Source organism: Mesocricetus auratus, unplaced genomic scaffold, assembly GCF_017639785.1.
Source record: "Mesocricetus auratus isolate SY011 unplaced genomic scaffold, BCM_Maur_2.0 Super-Scaffold_100714, whole genome shotgun sequence".
Classification (NCBI taxonomy): domain Eukaryota; kingdom Metazoa; phylum Chordata; class Mammalia; order Rodentia; family Cricetidae; genus Mesocricetus; species Mesocricetus auratus.
In genome coordinates this window covers 1,242,410-1,265,314 of record NW_024429270.1, presented here as the reverse complement: position 1 = coordinate 1,265,314, position 22,905 = coordinate 1,242,410, and the positions used below count along the sequence as shown (strand labels likewise).

The window sequence follows — 22,905 nt, the reverse complement described above, 5'->3', positions numbered from 1 at the left end:
TCTTTCTCTTTTGTTTCATTTTGAGACAGGATCTCACTGAGTTGCCTAGTCTAACCTTAAATTCACTCTCCACATAGACTGGCCTTGAACGTTTGAGCCTCTTTCCTCCTAAGTAGGCAGGGTTACAGACCTGAATGACAGAAGTGACCATTTGGTTTCCAGTCATCTCTCTAGCCATTCGCTATTCATTTATTTACTGAGTGCCTACCACAATAGTGGACACTGGCAGGGCCTGGGATGCATGAACAGAGGAAAGCACACTCACCCCTGTTGGGGGATATTTGCACATTATGTGAAGATGTTCACTGTCATTGGTTGAATGAAGCGTTGAATGGCCAATATCTAGGCAGGAAGAGGTTAAGTGAAACTTCTGGAGACACACAGGACTCTGGGGGGAAAAAAGGCAGAGTCACCAGCCAAACAGAGAGGAAACAGAAGGTGCAAGATAGAACATAAATTAATATAAATGGGTTAATTTAAGTTATAAGAGCTAGTTAGGAAAAAGCCTAAGCTATAGGCTGAGCTTTCATAATTAAAGAAGTTACTATTAATAATGTCATTATTTGGAAGGTAGTGGGACAGAAAAGGACTCATTACATACCCCTGGGGAGAATATGCTAGAACCAAGCCCATTTACCTGTATGCTTCTTACGATCACACGGTCTTTTCTGTACCCAAATGTCAGATCATAGTGTCTCAATGTTACCATTGCTGTGATGAATCACCATAACCAAAGCAACTTGGAGAGGAAAGGGTTCATTTACTCACAGCTCCTTATAACAGCTCATCATCAAAAGCAGTGAGGGCAGGAACCTGGAGGCAGGAGCTCATGCAGAGGCCCTGGAGAGGAGCTGCTTACTGGCTTGCTCCATGCTGCTTGCTCAGACTGCTTTCTTATAGAACCCAGGACCACTAGCCCAAGGTTGGCCCCCCCGCCCACAATGGGCTGGGCCCTCCCCCATAAATCACCAATTAAGAAAATGCCCTACAGGCTTACTTACAGCCGGATCATATGGAAGCACTTTCTAAATTGAGGCTCCTCTCTGATTATTCTAGCCTGGGTCAAGTTGACATAAAAGTATCCAGTACACACAATAACTTTCAAGCCCAATATAAGGAGGATCAAACACAGTCCACATTGATCTTTGCTGGATTCCAGGTGGGCCTTAAATCTGATGACTAGTATCCTTATTAGAGGGGAGAGGACACAGAAGTGGGGGGGAAGGCGGCCATGTAAAAATGAACACAGAATTTATACTGCTGTTGCTACCAGTCAAGAAATGCCTCAAGCCAGGAAGGGTTTCTTTTTTCCTATCACCTTCAAAGGACGGTGGCTCCGACAACTCTGATTTTGGACATCCCACCTCCAGAACTGTGAAAGAAAAAAGTTCTATTGTTCTGAGCCACTGAGGTTTTGAGCCACTGAAGATGCGGTGGTGTGTTGTCATGGCAGCCATAGGAAGCACACATTGGAGCATGAAAGTAAATTGTTTTTGCTTCTTCTGAGATATCCCTGGCTGTCCTGGAACTTGCTCTGTACACCAGACTGGCCACCAACTCAGAGATCCGCCTGCCTCTGCCTCCTGAGTGCTGGGATTAAAGGCGTGCGCCACCACCGCCCAGTTGAAAGTGGCATTCTAAGTGGAGTAAGGATTAGCCAGTCAGCCCAGCTGCAGCAGCCTAGGTGAAGACAAAGGAATGCAAGATGACTGAGGTGCTAGGTGACACCAGCAGGACATGAGGAGTGACTGACACCCTGGGCCAGGATGGCACCCATAGCTCAGAGCTTCTATTAAATTGGGGACATATCCGGCAAAAAGACCTACAATGAGAAATAGGGAGCTGAGGCAGACTTCACGGGTTTGGTATGCACAAGGAATCAAGTTGGTAACTTCTAGACAAGCCTACAGCGAGCAGATGTCCACAGGACACGAGGGAGCTGGGAAGGGAGTGACTGTAAACTTCTGTCCTGGACAGCTTAGGATCCAACCTCCACAGGAAGAAGTAGGGCATTTGCGTGTGGATTCACTGGGACAAAAAAGAGATCAGAACACTGGGAGAAGAGAGATGGAGTTCTTCGTGCAAATGTCGTCTATGTAGGAAGCTCAACATAAGCAACCATTCCTCAAAATTCAACATTAGATCAGTTCATTTCCAGCTCAAAAGACTTCATACATTATCTTTTTAACTTTTTTTGTTTTGTTTTTCTTTTTCAAGACAGGATATCTCTGTGTGTAGCAGCCTTAACTGTCCTGGAATTCATTATGTAGACCAGACTGGCCTCAAACGCACAGAAATTCACTTGCCTCTGCCTTCTGAGTGCTGGGATTAACTGTGTACACCTGACTTTTTGCAAAAGAACTTGAAACAGGTTGGGCAGATATCCAGATATCATGCAAAAGTAAATTACATATGGTAAGTTTTATTTTATACAGTAATAAATTCATTTTTTTCACTGTATCTAGAAATTCTTGATGGAGTACCCAAAGCTTTGGTTTGAGGATTGAGTTAATACATAAATAAAATTTCCATATTTCTATCACATAGTAATTTGCAACTATGATGATAAAAATTGTTTAAAAATGATTGCCTTTGCTGCAAAGTCTTCTGTGTGTCAGAATACCCAAAGGAAACCTGGACAATATACCATAGAGGAAGACATTGGGCAACAGGGGATGTCTCCCACATTTGAGATTTCCTTCCACTTGAAATACCACAGCTTATGTCTTTCCTAAAATGTTCTAGGCGTTGATGCATTAAAAAAAAATCAGCTGTTGGTTCAAGTCAACCAATCCAATTTTGTTTAATTTTATTAATTTCTGCTTTTATCTTTTGTTCTTGTTTTGTTTTTTTGTTTTTTTTTGGTTTTTTTTTTTTTTTTGGTATTTTTCGAGACAGGGTTTCTCTGTAGCTTTGGAGGCTGTCCTGGAACTCACTTTGTAGACCAGGCTGGCCTCGAACTCACAGAGATCCGCCTGCCTCTGCCTCCCGAGTGCTGGGATTAAAGGCGTGCGCCACCACCGCCCGGCCTGCTTTTATCTTAATGTTCAGGCTTTCTTGTTTTCTAATCAATGCACTTAAGGCGATACGTTTTCCCCAGCATATTGCTTTCCCCAGCATCTTGTTCAATTCACTGTCACTTGATAATTAAAGGTGATGTCGTAAATAAGACGTTCAATACTGGTTCACTCGCTCACACGTTCTTCTGTCCCCCAGGACATCTATTTTTTGAGACAGGGTCTCTCTATGAGTCCTGGCTGTCCTGGAGCTCGTTATGTAGACCAGGCTGTCCTCGAATTCAGAGATCTTTCTGACTTTGCTGGGATTAAATGATGGCGCCACAACGCCAAGCAACATTAATCAGTCATTCACAGAAAGTCCCCCTCCTCGCTCGCCCCCCTCGGGGGCGGGGCCTGTCGTGACTCCACCCCTCTACACTGCCTCCCCGGTTCCCATGACACCCCGCAGGCACTGTCAACATGTAAGGTAAACTCAATGTCTCCTTCCGCTGTTGGGAACCAATTCTGGGCTGCGGCGGGGAGAGGAGAGGAATAGTTCCTTGGCAACCGAGTACCGCGCCATAGGAGGCAGGAAGGGGCGGGCTTAAGGGTGGAAGAAACCGGAAGCTGCTCTTCCTGCGGCCGGACTGGGCGATGCTCCTTCGGGAGGCGGGCTCAGGAGTGCGGAGGGATCCGTGGCGGGCCGCGGCGGCGCTCCGCCTCCTCTCAGGCGGGCTAGCGGCGCGGGCGGCAGTTGCTGTGCTTTCGGGGCTGAGGTGGCCCTGTGCGCGCCCAGGCTTGCGGATCCGCGACGCGACGCCGCTTCCCGCCGTCAGTGGCTGCAGCCCAGCGTCCTTCCTTCGGACCGGCGGCCCCCTCTGTCCTCCGCCGCTCGGTGCCGACTTTCAGTCCGGCCTAGGGCGGCTGCGGGGCCGCGGCTGGCGAGATGTTCAAGAACACGTTCCAGAGCGGCTTCCTCTCCATCCTCTACAGCATCGGCAGCAAGCCCCTGCAGATCTGGGACAAAAAGGTGAGCGGCCGAGCGGGGCGGGGCGGGGGCGGGGCCGGCCCGCAGCCCTCGCTGCCCACGTGACGGTGTGACTGCTGAGCCTCGGCTTTCCGGTCAGTAGAATGGGTGCGGAGTGCCCACCGCCTAGCCTGACACGCACATCCCCGCGACGAAAGGCATGCACGTGTCCCCCGGGGCCAGGCACCGTGCTGCTCTGTAGGCTGAGGGCTTTTGTCCCGAACATCCTGAACATAGGCGCAGCCACAACCGCTCGGGCCAAGCCAGCCGCGTTCAGGTCTCACTCATTAGCTCGCTCGGCGTCACTGACCGCTGACAGGCCAGCCTTTGGAACCTGCCGCAAGCTCTCTGTGCCTTGGAGTCGGTACTGTTCCTCCCCACCTGGCTTTCTCCGTTGGGAAAACTGCAAAATGGTGATTGTCAGAGGCTTCTCGGGAGCCGTAAATTCAGACCTCCGTATTTTATCCAGGCCTCCTCTAGAATGGATGGTAGTTTCGCCTACCACATGAGATGGTGGCCCTCCCTGGCCACTCTTGGAGATGTTAAGATCTAGCTGGAGCCGGGCGTTGGTGGCGCACGCCTTTAATCCCAGAACTCGGGAGGGAGAGGCAGGCGGATCTCTGTGAGTTCGAGGCCAGGCTGGACCGACAGTGTCCAAAACAATACGGAGAACCCCTGTCTCGTAAAACCAAAAAAAAAAAAAAATCTAGCTGGATGTGAGCTGGTCTACATTTATTATTTCTCATGAAGATCCCCGGGGCAGTCAGCTGGACCATTTTTTAAAAAATATATAAAGTGGGCACTCGAATGCGGAAGCCAGGCGATTTTAGGGACTATCTTTAGTACTTCCCTCTTAGGGGAGACAGGTGGGGTGCCTAGTGGAGTGTTTATAGAGGTGTAGGTAGGATAGGCCAAGTAAGCACGTTTATTGGTAGTGGAGCTGGAACTATACAGTGTCTTTCTTATTTGCAGAGGAGGGCTTTGGGCCACACGGTGGTTGATAGCGCACCTGCACTGCCTTCTGCTTGTCAGCGCTAGGCAGTTGTGTGTCCTGGGAGAAGCTTTGAGAGAGGCATGTTTGGAGTATAGTGTTGTTTGGTTAAGTCAGGTGAAAGCACCACAAGATCCGGCCTTTGATCCGTGAGCAGTCTGGCCAAGTCTTCTCTTTCCAATGATTCTGTCCATCACTGGTTACATCAAGAGTATTGCATAGGGACAGACCATTAACCCCTCCCCCATGTTCTTAATCTTTTGTTCACTTTGAAATGAGGCATCAGGAGCTCTTAAATTAGACCCCTGCAAAGAGAACCCGGGATGGGTCCCCATGGCACCGCTGGGAGGACGATGGCTCACCAGCCTTGGTATCTCGACTGCTAAGAACAGAAGGTGTAGAGAGTGCCGGCTTGTGTGCTACTTGAATTTGGAAACTGAGCTGTGTGGAGTGTTGGTGTGAAGCAGTCAGAGCAGGGCCGGAGAACATGCTGGGTTGTGGTGGGATGGTAGTGGTAAAGCTTTTATAAGAAGCATCCGTTTGATGCCCCCTGGCTTTGATCTGTGATGTGCTTTGTCTTTTTCTTTCAAGCATGGCCTTGTGACTAGTCAACATGTTTACACATGGCATATGAAAGCAGAGTAACCATGGTGCATCGTGTCCCTTAACAATGCCACTAGAGGTCCAATGGTGCCCTGATGACATAAACGCATGTGAAGCACTGTTAGCGCAAATTAAACAGACATTTTGGCAAACTCTGGAACATTCGTTTTAACCAAATCTTCACAATACAAAATAAATTAATTCACTGAGACGAGAGGAGAAAGAGGGAAGTTTGGGCCTATCCACATCAGCTTTGTTGTTATTGGACTTTTCCTCAGTTAAGTTATAAAGTTCTCAGTAACCAGGAATCCAGTCCCGGCAAGGAAATACGGGAATTGATAATGTTTATCCCTGAGTTATTGAGCATCATCTGAGTGACTGGCATTGTAAATATTTTGGAAGAAACAGAATTATGAAAAAAATCCACCCCCACCACCCAGCAAATAATGCAGAGCTGTAATAAGGTTGAAGTCTGATTGTGAGGGGGGGGACAGGTCGGTCTGTCTATATTACCTACATACAGCTTGGTCCTTTGCCCATAGATAGTACATATAGTCTGTAGTGATATTTTGAGTCCTTATTTTGATATCACAGATACTTACTATTCTGACTTTGGCGTTTGTGCACAGAGAGAATGCTTACTTGGTTTCTGTGAAAAACAATTTTGAAAGATTAAGGATAGCATTTGCATAGGCTACTGAATTAAAATAATGTAGTTATGATCTGTTATTTTTTTACTTTTTACTCTTTTAGTCTCTTTTGGGGAACCCACCACATAGCTCCCAAATGAATCACATGTGGAGAGCCTTATTCTTGCTTATGAATGCCCAGCCTTAGCTTGGCTTGTTTCTGGCCAGCTTTTCTTAAATTATCCCATCTACCTTTTCCCTCTTATTTTCCCTCTTATTCCCTGGCTGGCCGGCCGGCCGGCTGGCTGGCTGGCTGGTGTCCTCCTCTCCTTGTTCTCTTACTCCACCCCCTCAGATTTCTCCTGTTTGTCCTCTCTGCCTGCCAGCCCCACCTACCCTCTCTTCTGCCTTGCTATTGGCTGTTCAGCTCTTTACCAGACCATCAGGCGTTTTATACAGTCACAGAGCTTCACAGAGTTAAACAAACCAGCATAAGCAAAAGCAACACATCTTTACATCATTAAACAAATGTTCCAGAGCATAAACAAATGTAACACACCTTAAAATAATATTCTACAACAGTGGTTCTTTGGCTTTTCCACTCGCAAATCTTTAGAGTGGAAAGATCTGAGGCCCAGGCAGGTGGTCTGCCACCCGCTTAACTCCAGGTTCCCCTCCCCTCCTTGCCTAGTCCACTTTCTTCAACTGACAACCTCTGCACTTGTTGCTCCCCAGCCTTCACCCAAACTCTGCCCACATCTTCCATCTTCCTTAGTCTGTGGGTCACACTTCACTTCCGAGGAGGCATTGTCTCTGATATTGCCTTGACCCTGCAGCCTGAATTGTTTATTAATTCAGTTTCCTTCTTTTTTTTTTTTTTTGAGCCTGTCCTGGAACTTACTCTCCGTCGACCAGACTAGTCTCAAACTCACAGAGATCCACCTGCTTCTGCCTCACAAGTGCTGGGATTAAAGACGTGTGCCACCACCGCCCGGCCTCAGCTTCCTTCTTGTCACACTTGAATTTAGTTAAGATTTGGCTACACCAGTTTCCTGGTAAAGATGTTTGTATGTTTTCAGACCAAGAGTGTAGAAATAAGTCAGCTGGTTGTTTAATGTTCCTTAACTTCTGGAACTAATAAATCTTACATTTATTCGAGATGCTAGAGCTTGCTGAACACAACTTGAATCAGGAGGCACAGGCAGTCAGGGTGACATAGTGAGATCTTGTCTCAGAAAGCAAAAATAAATAAGTGTTCCTCATCCTGCATAGTGCTGCATGCCTTTCAGTCTGCTCCCCAGAATCCCATGGGGTTGCTCCTGCTCTCCCTCCCTCTCACTCTCCCATCTTCTCTTCCTCTCAACTGCTGCTGTTTCTGTTTCCACATGGAATCAGACTATCGGAGTTGTTTGTTGTTGAATGGTCGTGGTGACTGGGTACCCATTTTTCATTTTAAGGATGAACAAAGTCTTTTTCCAAAATTTAAAATAAATAATTACATTTTTATTTGTGTGTGTGTGTGAGAGAGATCATGCCTGTGCCCATTGGTTCTCTTCTTTCACCACATGGGTCCAAAAATTTAACTCAGGACATCAGGCTTGGCCACAAGTGATTATCTGCTGCACCACTTTGCTGGCCCTAGACCCTAACTTTTAATTTGTTGATGTATGTTAAATCATTCCGTGGATGGAATTGAGTACCTTTGGATAGAGTAAAATGATTTTCACGATGGGCAGTAGTGGTGCACGCCTTTCATCCCAGCACTCGGGAGGCAGAGGCAGGCGGATCTATGTGAGTTTGAGGCCGGGCTGGACCGACAGTGTCCAAAACAATACAGAGAAACCCTGTCTCGTAAAACCAAAAGAAAAAAGAAAAAAAAAAGAAAATGATTTTCACTTTCCCAAGGCCTTTTTTTAATGAATAATGGCTTTTACTGTAACTGGATGAAAGCATGAGTTCTGCTTACTTGTGCCCTTTCAAGAAACACTAGGAGTCAGGTGGTGGTAGTGCACACCTTTAATCCCAGCACCCCGTTCAAGGCCAGCCTGGTCTATAGTGTGAGTTCCAACTGCGGGTCTGCTGTGTAAGTCCTAAAAAGTACAGCAAATGGAGAGAGTAGCCCAAGGTCCCATGAGCCTGAGCTATGACCATAGTTTCCCACAGAGGGCTCCCTCTGCCTGCTTTCTGACTTGGAGCCAGGCCCCTGGCCCTGGGCAGATACTTTCTTGCTGCAGTGGCCTACTAGATCTAAGGGCTTAATGTAAATTGGGACATGTGTCATTAAGAGGACTTGCCAGATGGCTGAGGGTTCAGCTGCCTGCCACGATGAGTGAGAGGAGCCAGAAAATGAAAGTGGGGGGAGGGCTAGGAATGGTACAGCTAATGTGTTATTTTTGAATCACTCTGTACAATTGTGGACATTGGCCAGCTTCTTCCCTATCCCTGTAGTATTATTTTTCCCTCATCTTGACCCTCCTCCCTGGGGTTTACACTGAGAAGGGGGCAAAAAAAAATCAGTGTTCCTTATTAGTTGCCTAGCAACCATGAAAAGCCTGGGAGAAGAACTGGGAGATGAGCTTAAGGTTTGTACCTTTGGTGTCTGTAGTACTGAAGAGCATTCCCCTGTAATTGCCAGTAACTTGGGTTCAAAAGCCCCCATGTACTTCATGTGTCCAGATGAGAGGGGCTGGGAGGAGTCAGGGTTCACAGGAATGAATAAGAATAAAATATAGTCAGGCAGAAAAATAAAAAAATAAGTAAAATAAAATATAATCACATTTGCATATGTCATTAAGAAATCCATTCTTTTTTTCCTTTTTTTATCTTGTGTTGATGGTAGTATATGTGTACATGCACATGTGTGCTGATGTGTTTACTTGTGGAGGTAGACACTGGGTAGCTTTTAAACTGGCTAGCCATGAACGCAGGGATCTGCCTGTCTAGCCACTCCCACCTCCCAGTGCTGGGATTAGAGGTAGTGCATTGCCACACCCAGACCCCCTCCCCCCAGACAGACTTCTCTGTATAACAGTCCCGGTACACCCTCTAGAACAGGCTGGCCCCAAACTCACAGAGATCCACATGCCTCTGCCTCCCGGGTGCTGGGATTAAAGGTGTGCCCCACTTCTGTGTGGGTGCTGGGATTCGTACAAGACAAGGTCTTCACAATGTAGCCCAGGCTACCCTGGAGTTACAAAGCCTAAGGCAGCCATAAACATGTGGCAGTCTTCCTGCCTCAGTTTCCTAGTTCTGAGATTATAGGCCTTAGCCACTGTGCCTGTTAAACCTGTTACTTTGCATGTTTTCTAGTTGCTGTGACAACAACTTAAGGTAAGTAAGTTATTTTTTGGCTTTTGGTTCAAGGAGGAATTAGTTCATAGTAGGGAGAAAGGCATGGCCAAGTTCATGGTAGCAGGAACATGCAGCTAGGACTCCTCACCTGTGAAGACCAGGAATCAGACCAGGAATTTTGACTATAATCTTTTTTTTTTTTTTTTTTTTTTTTGTCTTTCTAGACAGAGTTTCTCTGTAACTTTGGAGGCTGTCCTGGAACTAGCTCTTGTAGACCAGGGTGGTCTCGAACTCAAAGAGATCCTCCTGCCTCTGCCTCCCGAGTGCTGGGATTAAAGGAATGCGCCACCAAGGCCCGGCTTGACTGTAATCTTGACTGTAATCTTTTGCCCTTTTTGTTCAATGGTGGAGTAAGAAAGAGCAGAAGGTAGATTGGTGCCACCCACTTTGTAAGTCTTCACTCCTCACTTAAACTCCTCTGGAAGCACCCTAGTGGACATCCAAAAGTGCATCTCCATCACACCAACTTTAAAGATGTGTGTGTGTGTGTGTGCGTGCGCGCGCTTGCTTGCTTGCTTGAGTGTATGTGCGTGTCCCCATGCGCACTTGCCAGATAGCGTTTATGTTCACCAAGTGAGTGCAAGTGCCTGCAGAGGCTGGCAGAGCACATCAGAGGCCCTAGAACTGGAGTAACATGACTCTGGGTGAATGCTGGGGACCAAACCTGGCACCTGCCAGAACAGCAAGTGTTCTTAACCACTACGCTATCTCTTCAGCCCCAAATTTTAAGTATTAGTAAATGGATAGTGTAACACAAAAAGTAAAAGACCCAGTGACTCATATTTGGGTTCAGACTTCAAGCTGAAGAACAGAAAACAAAGCAATGGGCCACTAGCTCTTCCCACTACCTCAGGCTGATCCTGCTGCCTCTCCTCAGCGTGGCTGGAGAATTCTGGGACCGAGTGCCTTCCTATCCTCCTTGATACTGAGCCTTCCTATCTTCAGTGTGACTGGAGAATCAATGGCTGATACTGAGATCTTGCTCCTGTTTTATATACCTCCCTAATGCTGGGATTAAAGGTGTGTGAACCCAGGTACTGAGATCTTCTTTGTGTGTGAGCTGTTTCTCTTTAGGACTGGATCAATCTGAGTAAATCTGGGTGGCCTTGAACTCACTGAGATCCTCTTAATCCTGAGTCCTGGGGTTAAAGGTGTATGCCTGGCTTCTATGGCTTGAGGCTGACTTTACTTTCTGAATCCTCAGGCAAGCTTTAATAAATCATAAATATCACCACAGGATAGTAAAGCAAAAAAAAAAAAAAAAAAAAGAATACTCATAGGCCACACTGACTGTGATAGTATATCATGGATGAAAGGATTAATGTCAGAAGCGGTGCACACTAATTAAAGGAAGAAGTTAAGTGAAATCTGCTTCCGCCTTGAGTACTAAATATCAGCAGATACATTTTATGTTCATCCGAAGGCCAGGCCTGCCCGGTGAACTCTGAGCTAAGGAAAGGAAGTTGGGACTTTCGGAGACATACATCTTACCACTTGTGTTTATGAGGAGCTGCTCAGAGGACGGGCTGACTTCCTGGAAGGCCTGGACAATTGAAGGCCATGACAGCCTGTGTCTTTGTTGTGTTTTGTTTTTGTTGGAGACAGGATCTTACTGTATAGCCCTGGCTAGCATGAAATTTTCTTTGTATACCAGGCTAGCCTCAAGACTGAGATCCTCCTAGTTTCCAAGTGCTAGTTTTTCAGTCATGCACTACCACACCCCAGCTTGGTCTATAATTTAATGTAGTCATTTCTAGAGGGCAGAGGGTGGAAACCTTGCCCCAGGAACCACTCCCTTGTTTAGGAGCCTTAAAGAAGAGACTTTGAGAAGTCCTCTGTCCTTGAACTCTCCTATCCCAGTCATCAGCACTCCACTCCTTTGTGTTTGTAGCCCTTTGAAAGGTGTCTTATGGGGAGGGGAGGTTGTGATTTACTAACAAATCAGGTTGACTTGCCTCTGGGTGAAGAGAGGCCCAGGGATTCTAGAGTTCATCCTAGCTGTTCATCCTAGCACACAGAGAGAGCTGTTGCCCTCTGCATGCTTTGGAAGGCTTTGTTCCCTTTCTAAGGACTTGAGTGGGTCAGATTTGCAAGCTGTAAACTTGGAGAAGGGAAGAAGGCCAATTTCCTCACAGTTCCTCCCTGTGAGAACTGGCTGCTTTCTGAGCCAGGGGAGACCTCTTGTTGACTCTGGACAGAGAACTTTTCGGAAATGTTAAGATTAACTCCATGATTTGAAACAATGTTGGGTAAATAGCAACATGTTGCCTTCTAGCAATAGTAGTAGACTTGAGGACCTAATTACTTATTAGTTTCTTGAATTCCCTGCCCTTGCAGCTACTTTTTTTTTGTAGCTACTCTTTAAAGAAGAAATGTTTATGTTATTGAGAATAACTAGTAATATGTTATAAAACTAATATTGTATCTTATTGGAATGCTCCCAGTTCTTACCAGTAGAGCTATAGCACATTTTTTGTAAATAATTTCTTGACAGATTCCTCCTTCAAGAAGTTGCCAAATTTTCCACAAAATATAGAGGAGAAATATTGCTACTTTGGTTGGGAGCATTGGAGGAGGTGGGCAGTGCTGGCATGTTCTACACAGACTTAAGCCTTTGTGTTTCTAATCTCTGTTGGAAAGTGGCCCAGAATTCAAAGCAGGAGGGCATTGAGTGTGTCCAGCTTTGTTTGAGAAGCTTTTCAATGTGACATTTGTGTCTTGACAACCCAAGAACTGCTCCATTGGCAGAGCTGAGAGGCCCATCTAGCCCAGAATTCTGTGTCTGAAAATGGCACCAAAGGGTGTTTTGTAAGAAACCTTCTTATGCCACTAGCTTCACGTGCTTTCTGATGCTCCCATGATCTCCAACTTGCTATTATAAACAGTCCATGGTCGATATGTTATCCAGGAATGTTTAAAGCCCTCCTTGAACCTATTCAGATGTGCCAGCTCTTAAGGTGACAGATTCCAGAGTCAGCACATATTTGAATGCTTAGCTTATGCCTCACACAGAACTGAGCACTGAAGAAGATCCTAAGGCTGCATGGTATTTGATCCCACTCTTGGCTGAGCTTCACAGACAAGTCCACTGCAGTTGTAGAACAAGATGGGCAGTGGTTCCAGATGTCACCGGGAAACACCACATGCAATGAGAATAGATCAAACTCAGTGACAGAGCACACAGAAACTGATGGGAAAGCACGGAGCTGTGTGGAAAAGTATTGTGTAGTAAGCTTTGTTGTCCACTGCCAGCTCATAAAGAACAACAGGGAGACTTAGTCATGAAAGCTCAGCTTTAGCTTAGGCTTGTGCTGCTAGCTCTTGTAACTTAAATTAACCCATTTATATTAATCTGTTTTGCCTGTAGCTTTTACTTTTTTTTTTTCCATTTTGTTTGTCCATACCTGCACCACCCCCACTGGTGCCTCCTCTCTACCTCAGTTATCTTCTCTACTTCCTTTCTCTGTCAGGAAGTCCCACCTATACTTCCTGCCTAGCTATTGACCGTTCAACTCTTTATTAAACCAATCACAGCTGTATATCTTCACAGTGTACAAATATCCCAAAAGTCTGTTGTCAGGCTCCCTATATGCAAATGTAATGGAAAATAAAATTGTAATCAGCATGCTGATTAATGAACAAGGAGATTTAGTCAGTGAGATTGAATCATTGATTATGAAGCCAACACTGCCATTTTTGTCATACCCAGAAGACACGGTTTTTCTTTTTCCTGTAGCCTCTTCTATACCTATTGATCTTTTCCATATTAGCTGCTTCTGGGTTAGGTGCTCAGAAATGCTTGTTTATTCCTAATTATTTTAAGAAAATTAATATTTAATGTTTAATATGTAGTATGAATGCCTGTATATAGGTATGTATGTATGTATGTATGTATGTATGTATATGTATGTATAGTGCTAAATTAGGCCATCTAGGCAACATGAGCCAGGAAAGAAAATAAAAAAAGAGAGAGATCACTTGACTGAAAATGAAGATGTCTGTGCATGGTATGGAAAGGATCTGAACTCATATTTAAGAAGAGTATAAAGTGATATAAAAGAAGGTAAAGGAAAAGTAGGAGTAAACTCAAGGGACACACACACATAAATACACATTTTCTTTGAGACAAGGTCTCCAATGTAGGCCAGACTGGCCTGTAATTCAAAGTAGTCGCCTGCCTTAGCTTTCTAGTAGTTAGATTTGAGGATTTGAGGTGTGCATCAACATTCTTCACCTGATACCTTCCTTCTTAGTGACCTTTTCATTGTTTTTTGTTTTTAAGACAGGGTCTCTTTATATAGCCCTGGGCATCTTGGAATTTACTGTATAGACAGACTGACCTCAAACTCACAGAGATCTACTTTCCTCTGCCTCTGAAGTGCTGGGATTAAAGGTGTGGGCCACCATGCTCAGCTGACAGTAGTTTATTATCTCTGTGGACAAAGAAGCTATGGTTAGTGGAAGGTCTAGGATACCCATTCTCCTACTTGGGACCTCCCGTTTACAGTCCTTGGATGCCACATTCAGTCTGAGAATGGGACTCTTATCACTTTACCTTTGTTTTTATTGCTGCTGTAGGAGTTGAATAAGAATATACATGAACTTTGCTGTTACAGAATAAAGAGCAAATGTTAGCTGAGTCTGAATCAGAAAGGAATTTATTCCAAATGACAGGTGGAGGAAATGCGCCTTTGTGCATAGGCTTTGACATGCTGTTACCAACTTGTGTGTCATGTGTTCTTGGGCCACTTTTCCTCCAATGGGCTCATTCAGTCTTCAGAATTTTTATAAGGCTGTTGTCAAACACTGCAACCCTGACAAATTTTTTTCCTTTATAGGTACGGAATGGCCACATCAAAAGAATCACTGACAATGACATCCAGTCCCTGGTGCTAGAGATTGAAGGGACAAATGTCAGGTAGGTTGCCAGCTCTATTCTAGAAGTGCTGCATGGGAGGGCAGTATGCCCCAGTGTTAACAGGATCCGGCTGTCTGTGGATCCCCTGCACTGTTTGCAGCACTGTATATCAGGCAGTTTGCTTAATCTCAGCTTTCATTTCCTCATCTGCAAAATGGGGGTGTTTTCCTGTAGGGTTAGTGTGAAGATCAACTATGACACTCAGACCCATGCCCAGCACAGAGAGCAGTTAGCTGTGTTATTGCTGTTCACCTAGAGTATAGAAGAATGCTCTGATTACCCAGCTGCAGCTGTTACAGTTTTCAATAACCCAATTTTTAAATTTTTTATCATTCCATATTTACCTTAGAATTGAAGTCTTCTTTTACTAGAAGTACTTCCAAGACTGTTTTCCGGATACTTTATTTTTGGTCTCAAGTTGTTGTTTGAGTCAGTTCTTTTGTTTAGTTTTTTTTTTTTTCTGGGTGGAGGTTTCAAGACAGGGTGTCATTATGTAGCCCTGGCTGTTCTGGAACTCACTATGTAGACCAGGCTGGCCTCAAACTCATAGAGATCTGCTTCCCAAATGCTGGGATTAAAGGTGTATGTCACCACCACCTGGCTGGGTTTGATTTTTAAAGACATGATCTTTTCATGTTGCCCAAACTAGCCTTTATCTCCTGGCCTCCAACAGCCTTGCAGATCGCTATACTCGACACTTAACTTTTTATTTTGTTCATTTTGTATGTGCATAGGGAAGGGAGGATGGTGCTCATGCCATGGTGTGTGTTTGGAGATCAGAGTTTTCTCCTTTACCTTGTGGGCTCCAGGGATCAAACTGGTCATCAGGTTTGACTGCAAGTGCCTTTGCCCACTGCTCTGTCTTGCCAGTCTTGGCATTTAAAAACAATGTTCATTAGCTGAACTGTTGAGGGGTTCATTAGGTGACAAAGCTGGATCCTTTAGATCTGGTTTCTAATTTTTACTCTTGGATCATGTGGTATTGTACACACCACAGCAAGTAACCAACCCATTCCTCGGTGTTTCTGCTGACAGCACCACATACATCACATGTCCTGCAGACCCCAAGAAGACACTGGGAATCAAACTGCCTTTCCTCGTCATGATCATCAAAAATCTGAAGAAGTATTTTACATTTGAGGTACAGGTGAGTGTGCAGGAACCAGGCGGTAGGCGTGCCTGTTGTCCTGTAGTGTGTGCTCTTTCCTGCCTCTGCATGCAGCTCTCATGAGTGTAAGTTTGGTGTTCACAACCAAAGTTTTAATGTGAGGCTTCAAAAGGAACAGTACCCAGAAAGTCTAATCAATGGCTCCAAGAGTTCAAGGCTTAAAGATTAACATGCCATTCAGGGAGTGAATATTTAATGTTGAGTAGTGTTTCAGTTTTAATAGTTTTGAGTTTTTAGAGGAAAGAAATATGACTCATTCTATGGTCTGAGCGCCTGCTGGCTGTGACATATGTCATCGCAGCTGCTGTTGTCTTGACAACAAATAAGATAAACTTACTACTTCCGGGCCATCTGTGACCAGTGTGACCTGTCTCTGGCTTGTTTATTCTCCCTGGGGTTTGGCCTTGGGAACCAGGCCGTGGAGGCTCAGATTCTTGTCTTAAAGCTTGTCTGAGCCTGAGAACATGGAGCTAGTGTGGGCCTCCTCCGGGTGCTGCAGGTACTAGATGACAAAAATGTTCGTCGGCGGTTTCGAGCAAGTAACTACCAGAGCACCACCCGTGTCAAACCTTTCATCTGTACCATGCCCATGCGGCTGGACGACGGCTGGAACCAGATTCAGTTCAACCTGTCTGATTTCACCCGGCGGGCGTATGGCACAAACTACATCGAGACCCTGAGAGTGCAGGTACTTCACCTTCCATACGTGTGACAGGGCAATGTGGGGCTTCTAGCCAAAGTTCCCAAGGCACTGTTCAGGGGGTTTGGCCTGGAAAAGGTCCAGAGAACATTCTGAGGTCTACTCAAACAAGATAAATTCAACAATCAAAATTCTTTCCCTTTTTTTTTTTTCAGACAGGGTTTCTCTGTGGCTTTGGAGGCTGTCCTGGAACTCGCTCTGTAGACCAGGCTGGCTTCGAACTCACAGAGATCCTCCTGCTTCTGCCTCCTGAATGCTGGGATTAAAGGTGTGTGCCACCAACACCGGGCTCCTTTTTTTTTTTTTTTTTCTAAAAATTTGTACATTTATTTTATGTGTATGTGTGCTTTGCCTGCAAGTACATCTGTGTACCATGTTCATGCTTGGTACCCTAGAAGGCCACAAGAGGCTAGTGGATTCTGTAAACTAGAGGTAGGGGTGGTTGTGAGCTACATACTGTGTGGGTGCTGGGAACTGAACCTGGGTCCTTTGCAAGAGCAACAAGTGTTCTTACCACTGAGCCAACTCTCTAACCCCCTCGAATGTTTTTTAGATTGTTTTGTGTATATGACTATGTTGCCTGCATGTATGTGCACTACATGTTTGCCTGAGTAGGTCAGAAGAGGGTATCAGATCCTCCAGAACTAGATTTACAGATAGCTGTGAGCCATGGTGTGGGTACTGGAAATTGAACCCCGGTCTTTTTTTCTGCAAGAACAGTAAGTTATCTTAACCAAGGACCATCTCTCCGGCCCCTGAATCCCCCTCTTGTTGGAATCTACCCCAAAGCAAAGCCAATTTGCTAATGGAGATGAAGTTTTGGGAGTACCATGAGAGGGCTTCTGGGTGAATCAGGCAAAGAGCAAGCAGTTGTATTTAGCCTGTCAAAATGAGTCTTGTTTCTACAGATCCATGCAAATTGTCGTATCCGAAGGGTTTATTTCTCAGACAGACTCTACTCAGAAGATGAGCTCCCGGCAGAGTTCAAACTGTATCTTCCAGTTCAGAACAAGGCCAAAGTAAGACATCCTTCCTTAAGGAAGCCAGGGGGTGGGGAGCCATGGCCTAGGACATCCCCTTGACTGACTGACCCTGGAGGCTTGCTGGCACCTCTTAGTTCTCCTTCCAGCATAGCATCACCAAGCTGAGGATGGGCTGTGACCTGTTCTGTTGCTCCCCCACCACGGTGCATCTCCCCTCCCCCTCTCAGGCCACCCTATGTCCTGTTCATGGGTCTTCTTGGAAGAATACCCTCTGGCTGACTCTTGGTCAGCCTCAGTGAGCAAGCAGGGTACAGTTGTGGACACTTGTGTGCACTTTTCCTGTTCCAGCTACGCTTGTGTCCCCACAGCCCAGTGTCCACCCGGTTATCATCAGAAAAATAGGGGACTGGTGTCATTGACCTTCAGTTTTCTAATAGCTGAAATTGATTGCTCTTTTCTGTTTTTCTCCTTCAGCAATAACTGCACGGCATCTAAGGGGACAGACTCTGGACATGACTCTTAGTTTAAAAAAAAAAACTACATAGAGACAATGCAAAACCATCTAATAATCCACTGTGCTATGGCTCATTTACCACTTGGTGTCTTTGTCATGGACACCAGTGACCATGCCACAGTTCTGTTACTTGCATTCTAAGTTCAGTGGGGAAAGCAGAGCTTTGAGTGACACACAACTGCTGGGGTTTCCTGTGCTGCCTGCCCTGGCATGTGAGACACACGTACAACAGATGCACGGATTTACAGACGTCCTACAAGGCAGATCCAGACCAATACTTTTTCCTACAATTTATTCTTTCTTTTATATGTTATCTAAATATATGTATATGTTGTGTAATACACATAATCTGGAAATGAATAAAATGCTATATTCTTGGTTTGTAAAGTTGTTTTCTACTTTATTTTTTTTTATGGTTATGTTTCTCTTTCCACTTTGCTGTGACAGTGTAAGACAGGCCTGCATTACTGACTGGAGCAACTTCTAGATGACCTAATAACAGAGTTACAGCCAGGATGACGCCAGGAGAGTCACTTTAGTGACGTGGGGGTTGTAAATTGACTTACTACAAAATGCCATCTAACCTAAGCTGCTCTTACACACATTTGAAGGTCCCCATGGAGCCCTTCATGGTCTCAGTTTGATTCTCCTGCATTGGAGCAGCCACCAGATAAGGACTTGCCACATCACTTTCGCATTCCTACAACCTGTGTAGTGGCCCTGAGGTCACACCTTTGTTTTTGTTTGTAAGTTTGCAAAAGAACTTTGTTTTGAGAAAAGGTTTCCCTGCCTAGCCCTAGTTACCATGGCACTCTCAGAGATCCTCCTGCCTCTGCCTCCCCAGTACTAGAATTAAAGGTCTGTGCCACCACTTCCCCCAAATAACTGTTTTAAAAATTACATTTACTATTTATGGGAGGGGGGTGTACAAGTGGAGGTCAGAGAACAACTTTCAGGAGTCAATTTTCTCCTTCTTCAGTGTAGGTCTTGGGGATTAAATTCAAGTAGTTCAACCTGGCAGCAAGTGTCTACTGCTGAACCATTTCCTAGAACCTCAACTGTTTTTTGTTTTTTTGTTTTTTTTTTGTTTTTTTTTGTTTTGTTTTTTTTGAGACAGGGTTTCTCTGTGTAGTTTTGGAGGCTGTCCTGGCACTCGCTCTGTAGACCAGGCTGGCCTCGAACTCACAGAGATCCGCCTGCCTCTGCCTCCCGAGTGCTGGGATTAAAGGCGTGCGCCACCAACGCCCGGCTTTTTTTTTTTTTTTTTTTTTTTTTGGTACCCACTGCTACATTAATGACCATCACTGTCCCATTCTCCTCACAGTTGTCAGGTGCAGATGCATTCCCCTCACTCTCCGACCTTCCTCTGTGGGCCACCAAGCCAACCAGAGCCACCTTCCACAGCACTTACCCTGTCCCGACGCTCCCTGGCAGCCCAGTCAGCATCTAGCAACCCTCAGCCCAAGTGACAGTAGATGGCCAGCATTCACAGTTTTTGGGGATTGATTTTTTTTTTTTTTTTGGTGCCATATGCTTACCCCACTACAAAAGGAATTCCTGAAATAGGTGGAGTGGGGTGGTCAGTGACCTCAACAGGGCTTCCTGCCCGCCACTGTGCCGAAATCTTCACTGCAGTCTGTGTCTGCTGTAGAGTGAATGATGCTTTTGTGGAGGCAAGGAAGTCCGGAGTAGCTTTTCTTCTGCTTGGTGCCAGGACACCAGTGAAGCACTCCTGGGGACGGAGAGACACAGTCAAGACTCTCTCCTCCACACAGAGCCCCTTTCACCCTGAGGCTCTCGTCAGCCTGCGTTGGGGATTACCTCATCAACCTCTAAAGGGTGCCTGGCGGCAGCTGCTAACTCCTAATGCTCTGCATCCCCATCTGAGAGGAAGTGAGGGGGTGCTGAGGAAGACAGATACTATCTAGGCTGGAGCCGGGCCAGCGGAACAGTGGCATCAGCCACAACATGGCCCTTGGCTTTGGTTTCTAACTCAGAAGGAAGATGACAGAGGGTCAATTACTAATTGGGAAGCTGGGGGAAGGGCAGACCTTGGGGATGGAGTCTGGGGTCACAGGGGGGGGGAGGCAGGGCTGCATTGTGCAGCTCCTAGGAAGTCATGTTTTAATAGAAGCTGCCTTCTAAATGACAGTTCACTGATTGGCATGCAGCTGTCCCAGTGGCTCATTCTGGGAATTGGAGACCTATCATGGCTCTCATTAGCCGCTAGCTCAATGACTGCTTCATTTGTAGCCAGCCTACAAGCTGGCTGGCACCAGACCAGACTTCCCTGAAGCACTTCCAGGGATTCGAACAGTTTCCTGACCATGTTAGCCAAAAACTCTTGATGTCACAGAAAAAAAGATCTACATTCCTGTTGTACTGATGCGGACATTGAAGCCATTCTGATAGTGACAAAGAGGTGTGATGACCGGTTCTCCTAATGGAAGCCCTGACCACTCTTGGTCTTGTGTTGGCATCCCCCCTGCCTCAAGGACTAGATTTGACTCGGCCTTGGCAGTGACAGCTGTTGTCAGTTACCACATGACCATTTGCCCTTATAGTACCAAATGTGAGTTCCCTTCCGTGGAGCAGGTCTTAGGATCCAATTGAAAAGCAGTTAGCTGCACCCTGAACAGTTATATCATCATTGCACCAAAGTCACATGTCTCCTATCATGTTGGTAGTGTAGTATGAAGATTCTATCTCACACTAACAACCTGAGAAACACTTCCAGCTAGCCAATAGGGGAGAAGTTTTGGCTCAGCCCCAACCTGATTTCTCCATGTTCTTCAGCCAAGGCATTTGATGTCTCACCATCTAGTTCTAGGTGTGGGTGCCTCATTGGCCAACAGCTTATAGGAAGACAGCCCACCTCTGGCCCTGGGGTTTTCACCTCACAATCTTATGGCTTCTGGGAGTAATTTTTTTCCACTTACGTGCAGAGCATTTTCCTTGGATGTCTATGTGTATGCATGTGCATTTTCATATATATGTGTTGTTCCTTAAGTACCACCTACCTTTTTTTGTTTTTAAAGGCACCATCTCTCACTAGTCTGGGACTTGCCACGACTAGTCTGACTGGTCAGAGACCTAAGGGTTTGCCTGTCTTCCCTGTCCTGGTGCTGGGATTACAAGTGCATGCCACCACACCCAGCCTTTTTTATTAGGATTCTGGGGCTCAAACTCAGGCTCTTGTGTTTGCAAGGCAAACATTTCGCTGAGCCATCTTCCATGCCCCAGTATACATCTCCCCCCCCCTTTTTTTCTGGCACAATGTTTCTCTGTGTAACAGAGCCTTGGCAGTCCTAGAACTCACTTTGTAGACCAGGCTGGCTTTATACTCACAGAGAACCATCTGCCTCTGCCTCCAGAATGCTGGGATTAAAGGCGTGCGCCACCACACCTAGCCTCCAGTATACACTCTTTAAATATTTTTTCACCATTATTTTTCTGTTCTTTCTGCTTTTTCTTTTAATCTGTAAGACATTCAAGGTTTATTGTTATACTGAATATGTAATGGAATCTTTCCATGGAGAGTGAGCGGGACCTCTAAAGGCTACCTACCGACCAGTACAAGTTGCTCTTCAGGTCCAGCAGCTAAGAGGATAAACAAAACTTCAGCAGGGGTAGGCATGGTGGCTCACACCTTTTAATCCTAGCACTTGGGAAGCAGAGGCAGGTGAATCTCTTCAAGTTCAAGGTCAGTCTGGTTTTCATAGTGAATTCCAGGCCAGCTAGGTCTATGTAGTGAGACTCTGTCTTAAAGAAAGAAAAAAGCCCCCAAATGAATAAATAATAAAGATATCAGCAGGGTCCAATTTGACAGGAAAAGATAGCATTGCTGTAACAATTGTTTGCCAGAAGAACAGTGTTAGGTACAGCAGCATGACTCGGGGACACTGGCCCACCAGAATCCAGTCATTCCCCATAGCCCATCCAGCCTCCTCCTCCTAGGCCACTAGTAGGCCCACTGTCACTCTCCTTTGTCCCCAGTGAGCTCTCTGTGGTCAGTTTGCACTGCCCAGCCTGGCCCTGGGCCAAGGGAGAGTCAGGTCATGCTCCTGCTGGCTGCACCCATCTCAGGGTCCAGGTCTGACAGACTCTGGGCCGGCACCGTGGCCTCTCTACTCCACACATCTGACTGTTGAAAGGGCTCTATCCTGGGTGAACAATCTTCATTCTTGAATGGGAGGAGCCTTGTCAACTTTCTGAGCTTCCTGGGTCTTTTTTTTTGTTTTGTTTTGGTTTTGGTTTTTTACGAGACAGGGTTTCTCTGTATTGTTTTGGACACTGTCGGTCCAGCCCGGCCTCGAACTCACAAGAGATCCGCCTGCCTCTGCCTCCCGAGTGCTGGGATTAAAGACCCGGCTCCTGGGTCTTTTAAGCCATCCCTTACCTTTCTGAGTCTTTGTTAGCTGTAGATACACAGCTAGCCACATTGTCGACCTAAGAAAGGAATAAGAATCTGGTTGAGCCGGGCGGTGGTGGCGCATGCCTTTAATCCCAGCACTCAGGAGGCAGAGGCAGGTGGATCTCTGTGAGTTCAAGACTGGGCTGGACCGACAGCCTCCAAAACAATACAGAGAAACCCTGTCTCGTAAAACCAAAAAAAAAGAAAAGAATCTGGTTGAGTCCAGCCAATTTGGGACGTCTCGGGCCATAGGACCTGAAGCCTACCCCATCAAATTTCCACTCAGCCTGCTTTCTCCTTTGGATCCTTGCACCCACAGCCCAGAGCTGCTACAGAAGCACCCCAGGAGTAAGCCAAGGGGACCTGCTGTGGGCTTGGTGACAGCTGTTCCACACATTCATCAGGGAGTTTTTACTGTGGTCTCAGATTTGTTCCCAGTGGAGCACGGTGCCTGTCAATTTTTGAGGAAGGACTCCAACTTTCCCTTGTGTAGGGTCAGAGGCTCAGGGAGGCTTCTAACTATAAGAGGCTCCAGTGAACATAGGGTGACTTCAGAGGAGGCTGGAGAGCAAGCCTTGGAACCTGAAGGCTGTTATGTTTATGGACTG

General features: G+C 46.0%; 1 protein-coding gene across 1 annotated transcript; it reads left to right on the top strand.

The window, feature by feature from the left end:
- The first annotated feature begins 3,703 nt into the window (after positions 1 to 3,703).
- On the top strand, positions 3,704 to 18,270 carry Cfap20 (cilia and flagella associated protein 20). Its single transcript, XM_005078638.4, has 6 exons — positions 3,704 to 4,029; positions 14,439 to 14,518; positions 15,554 to 15,665; positions 16,186 to 16,374; positions 17,295 to 17,405; positions 17,844 to 18,270. Exons 1-6 carry the CDS (start codon positions 3,946 to 3,948, stop codon positions 17,847 to 17,849), a joined length of 582 nt encoding a protein of 193 aa, XP_005078695.1. The 5' UTR covers positions 3,704 to 3,945; the 3' UTR covers positions 17,850 to 18,270.
- Positions 18,271 to 22,905: the final 4,635 nt, after the last annotated feature.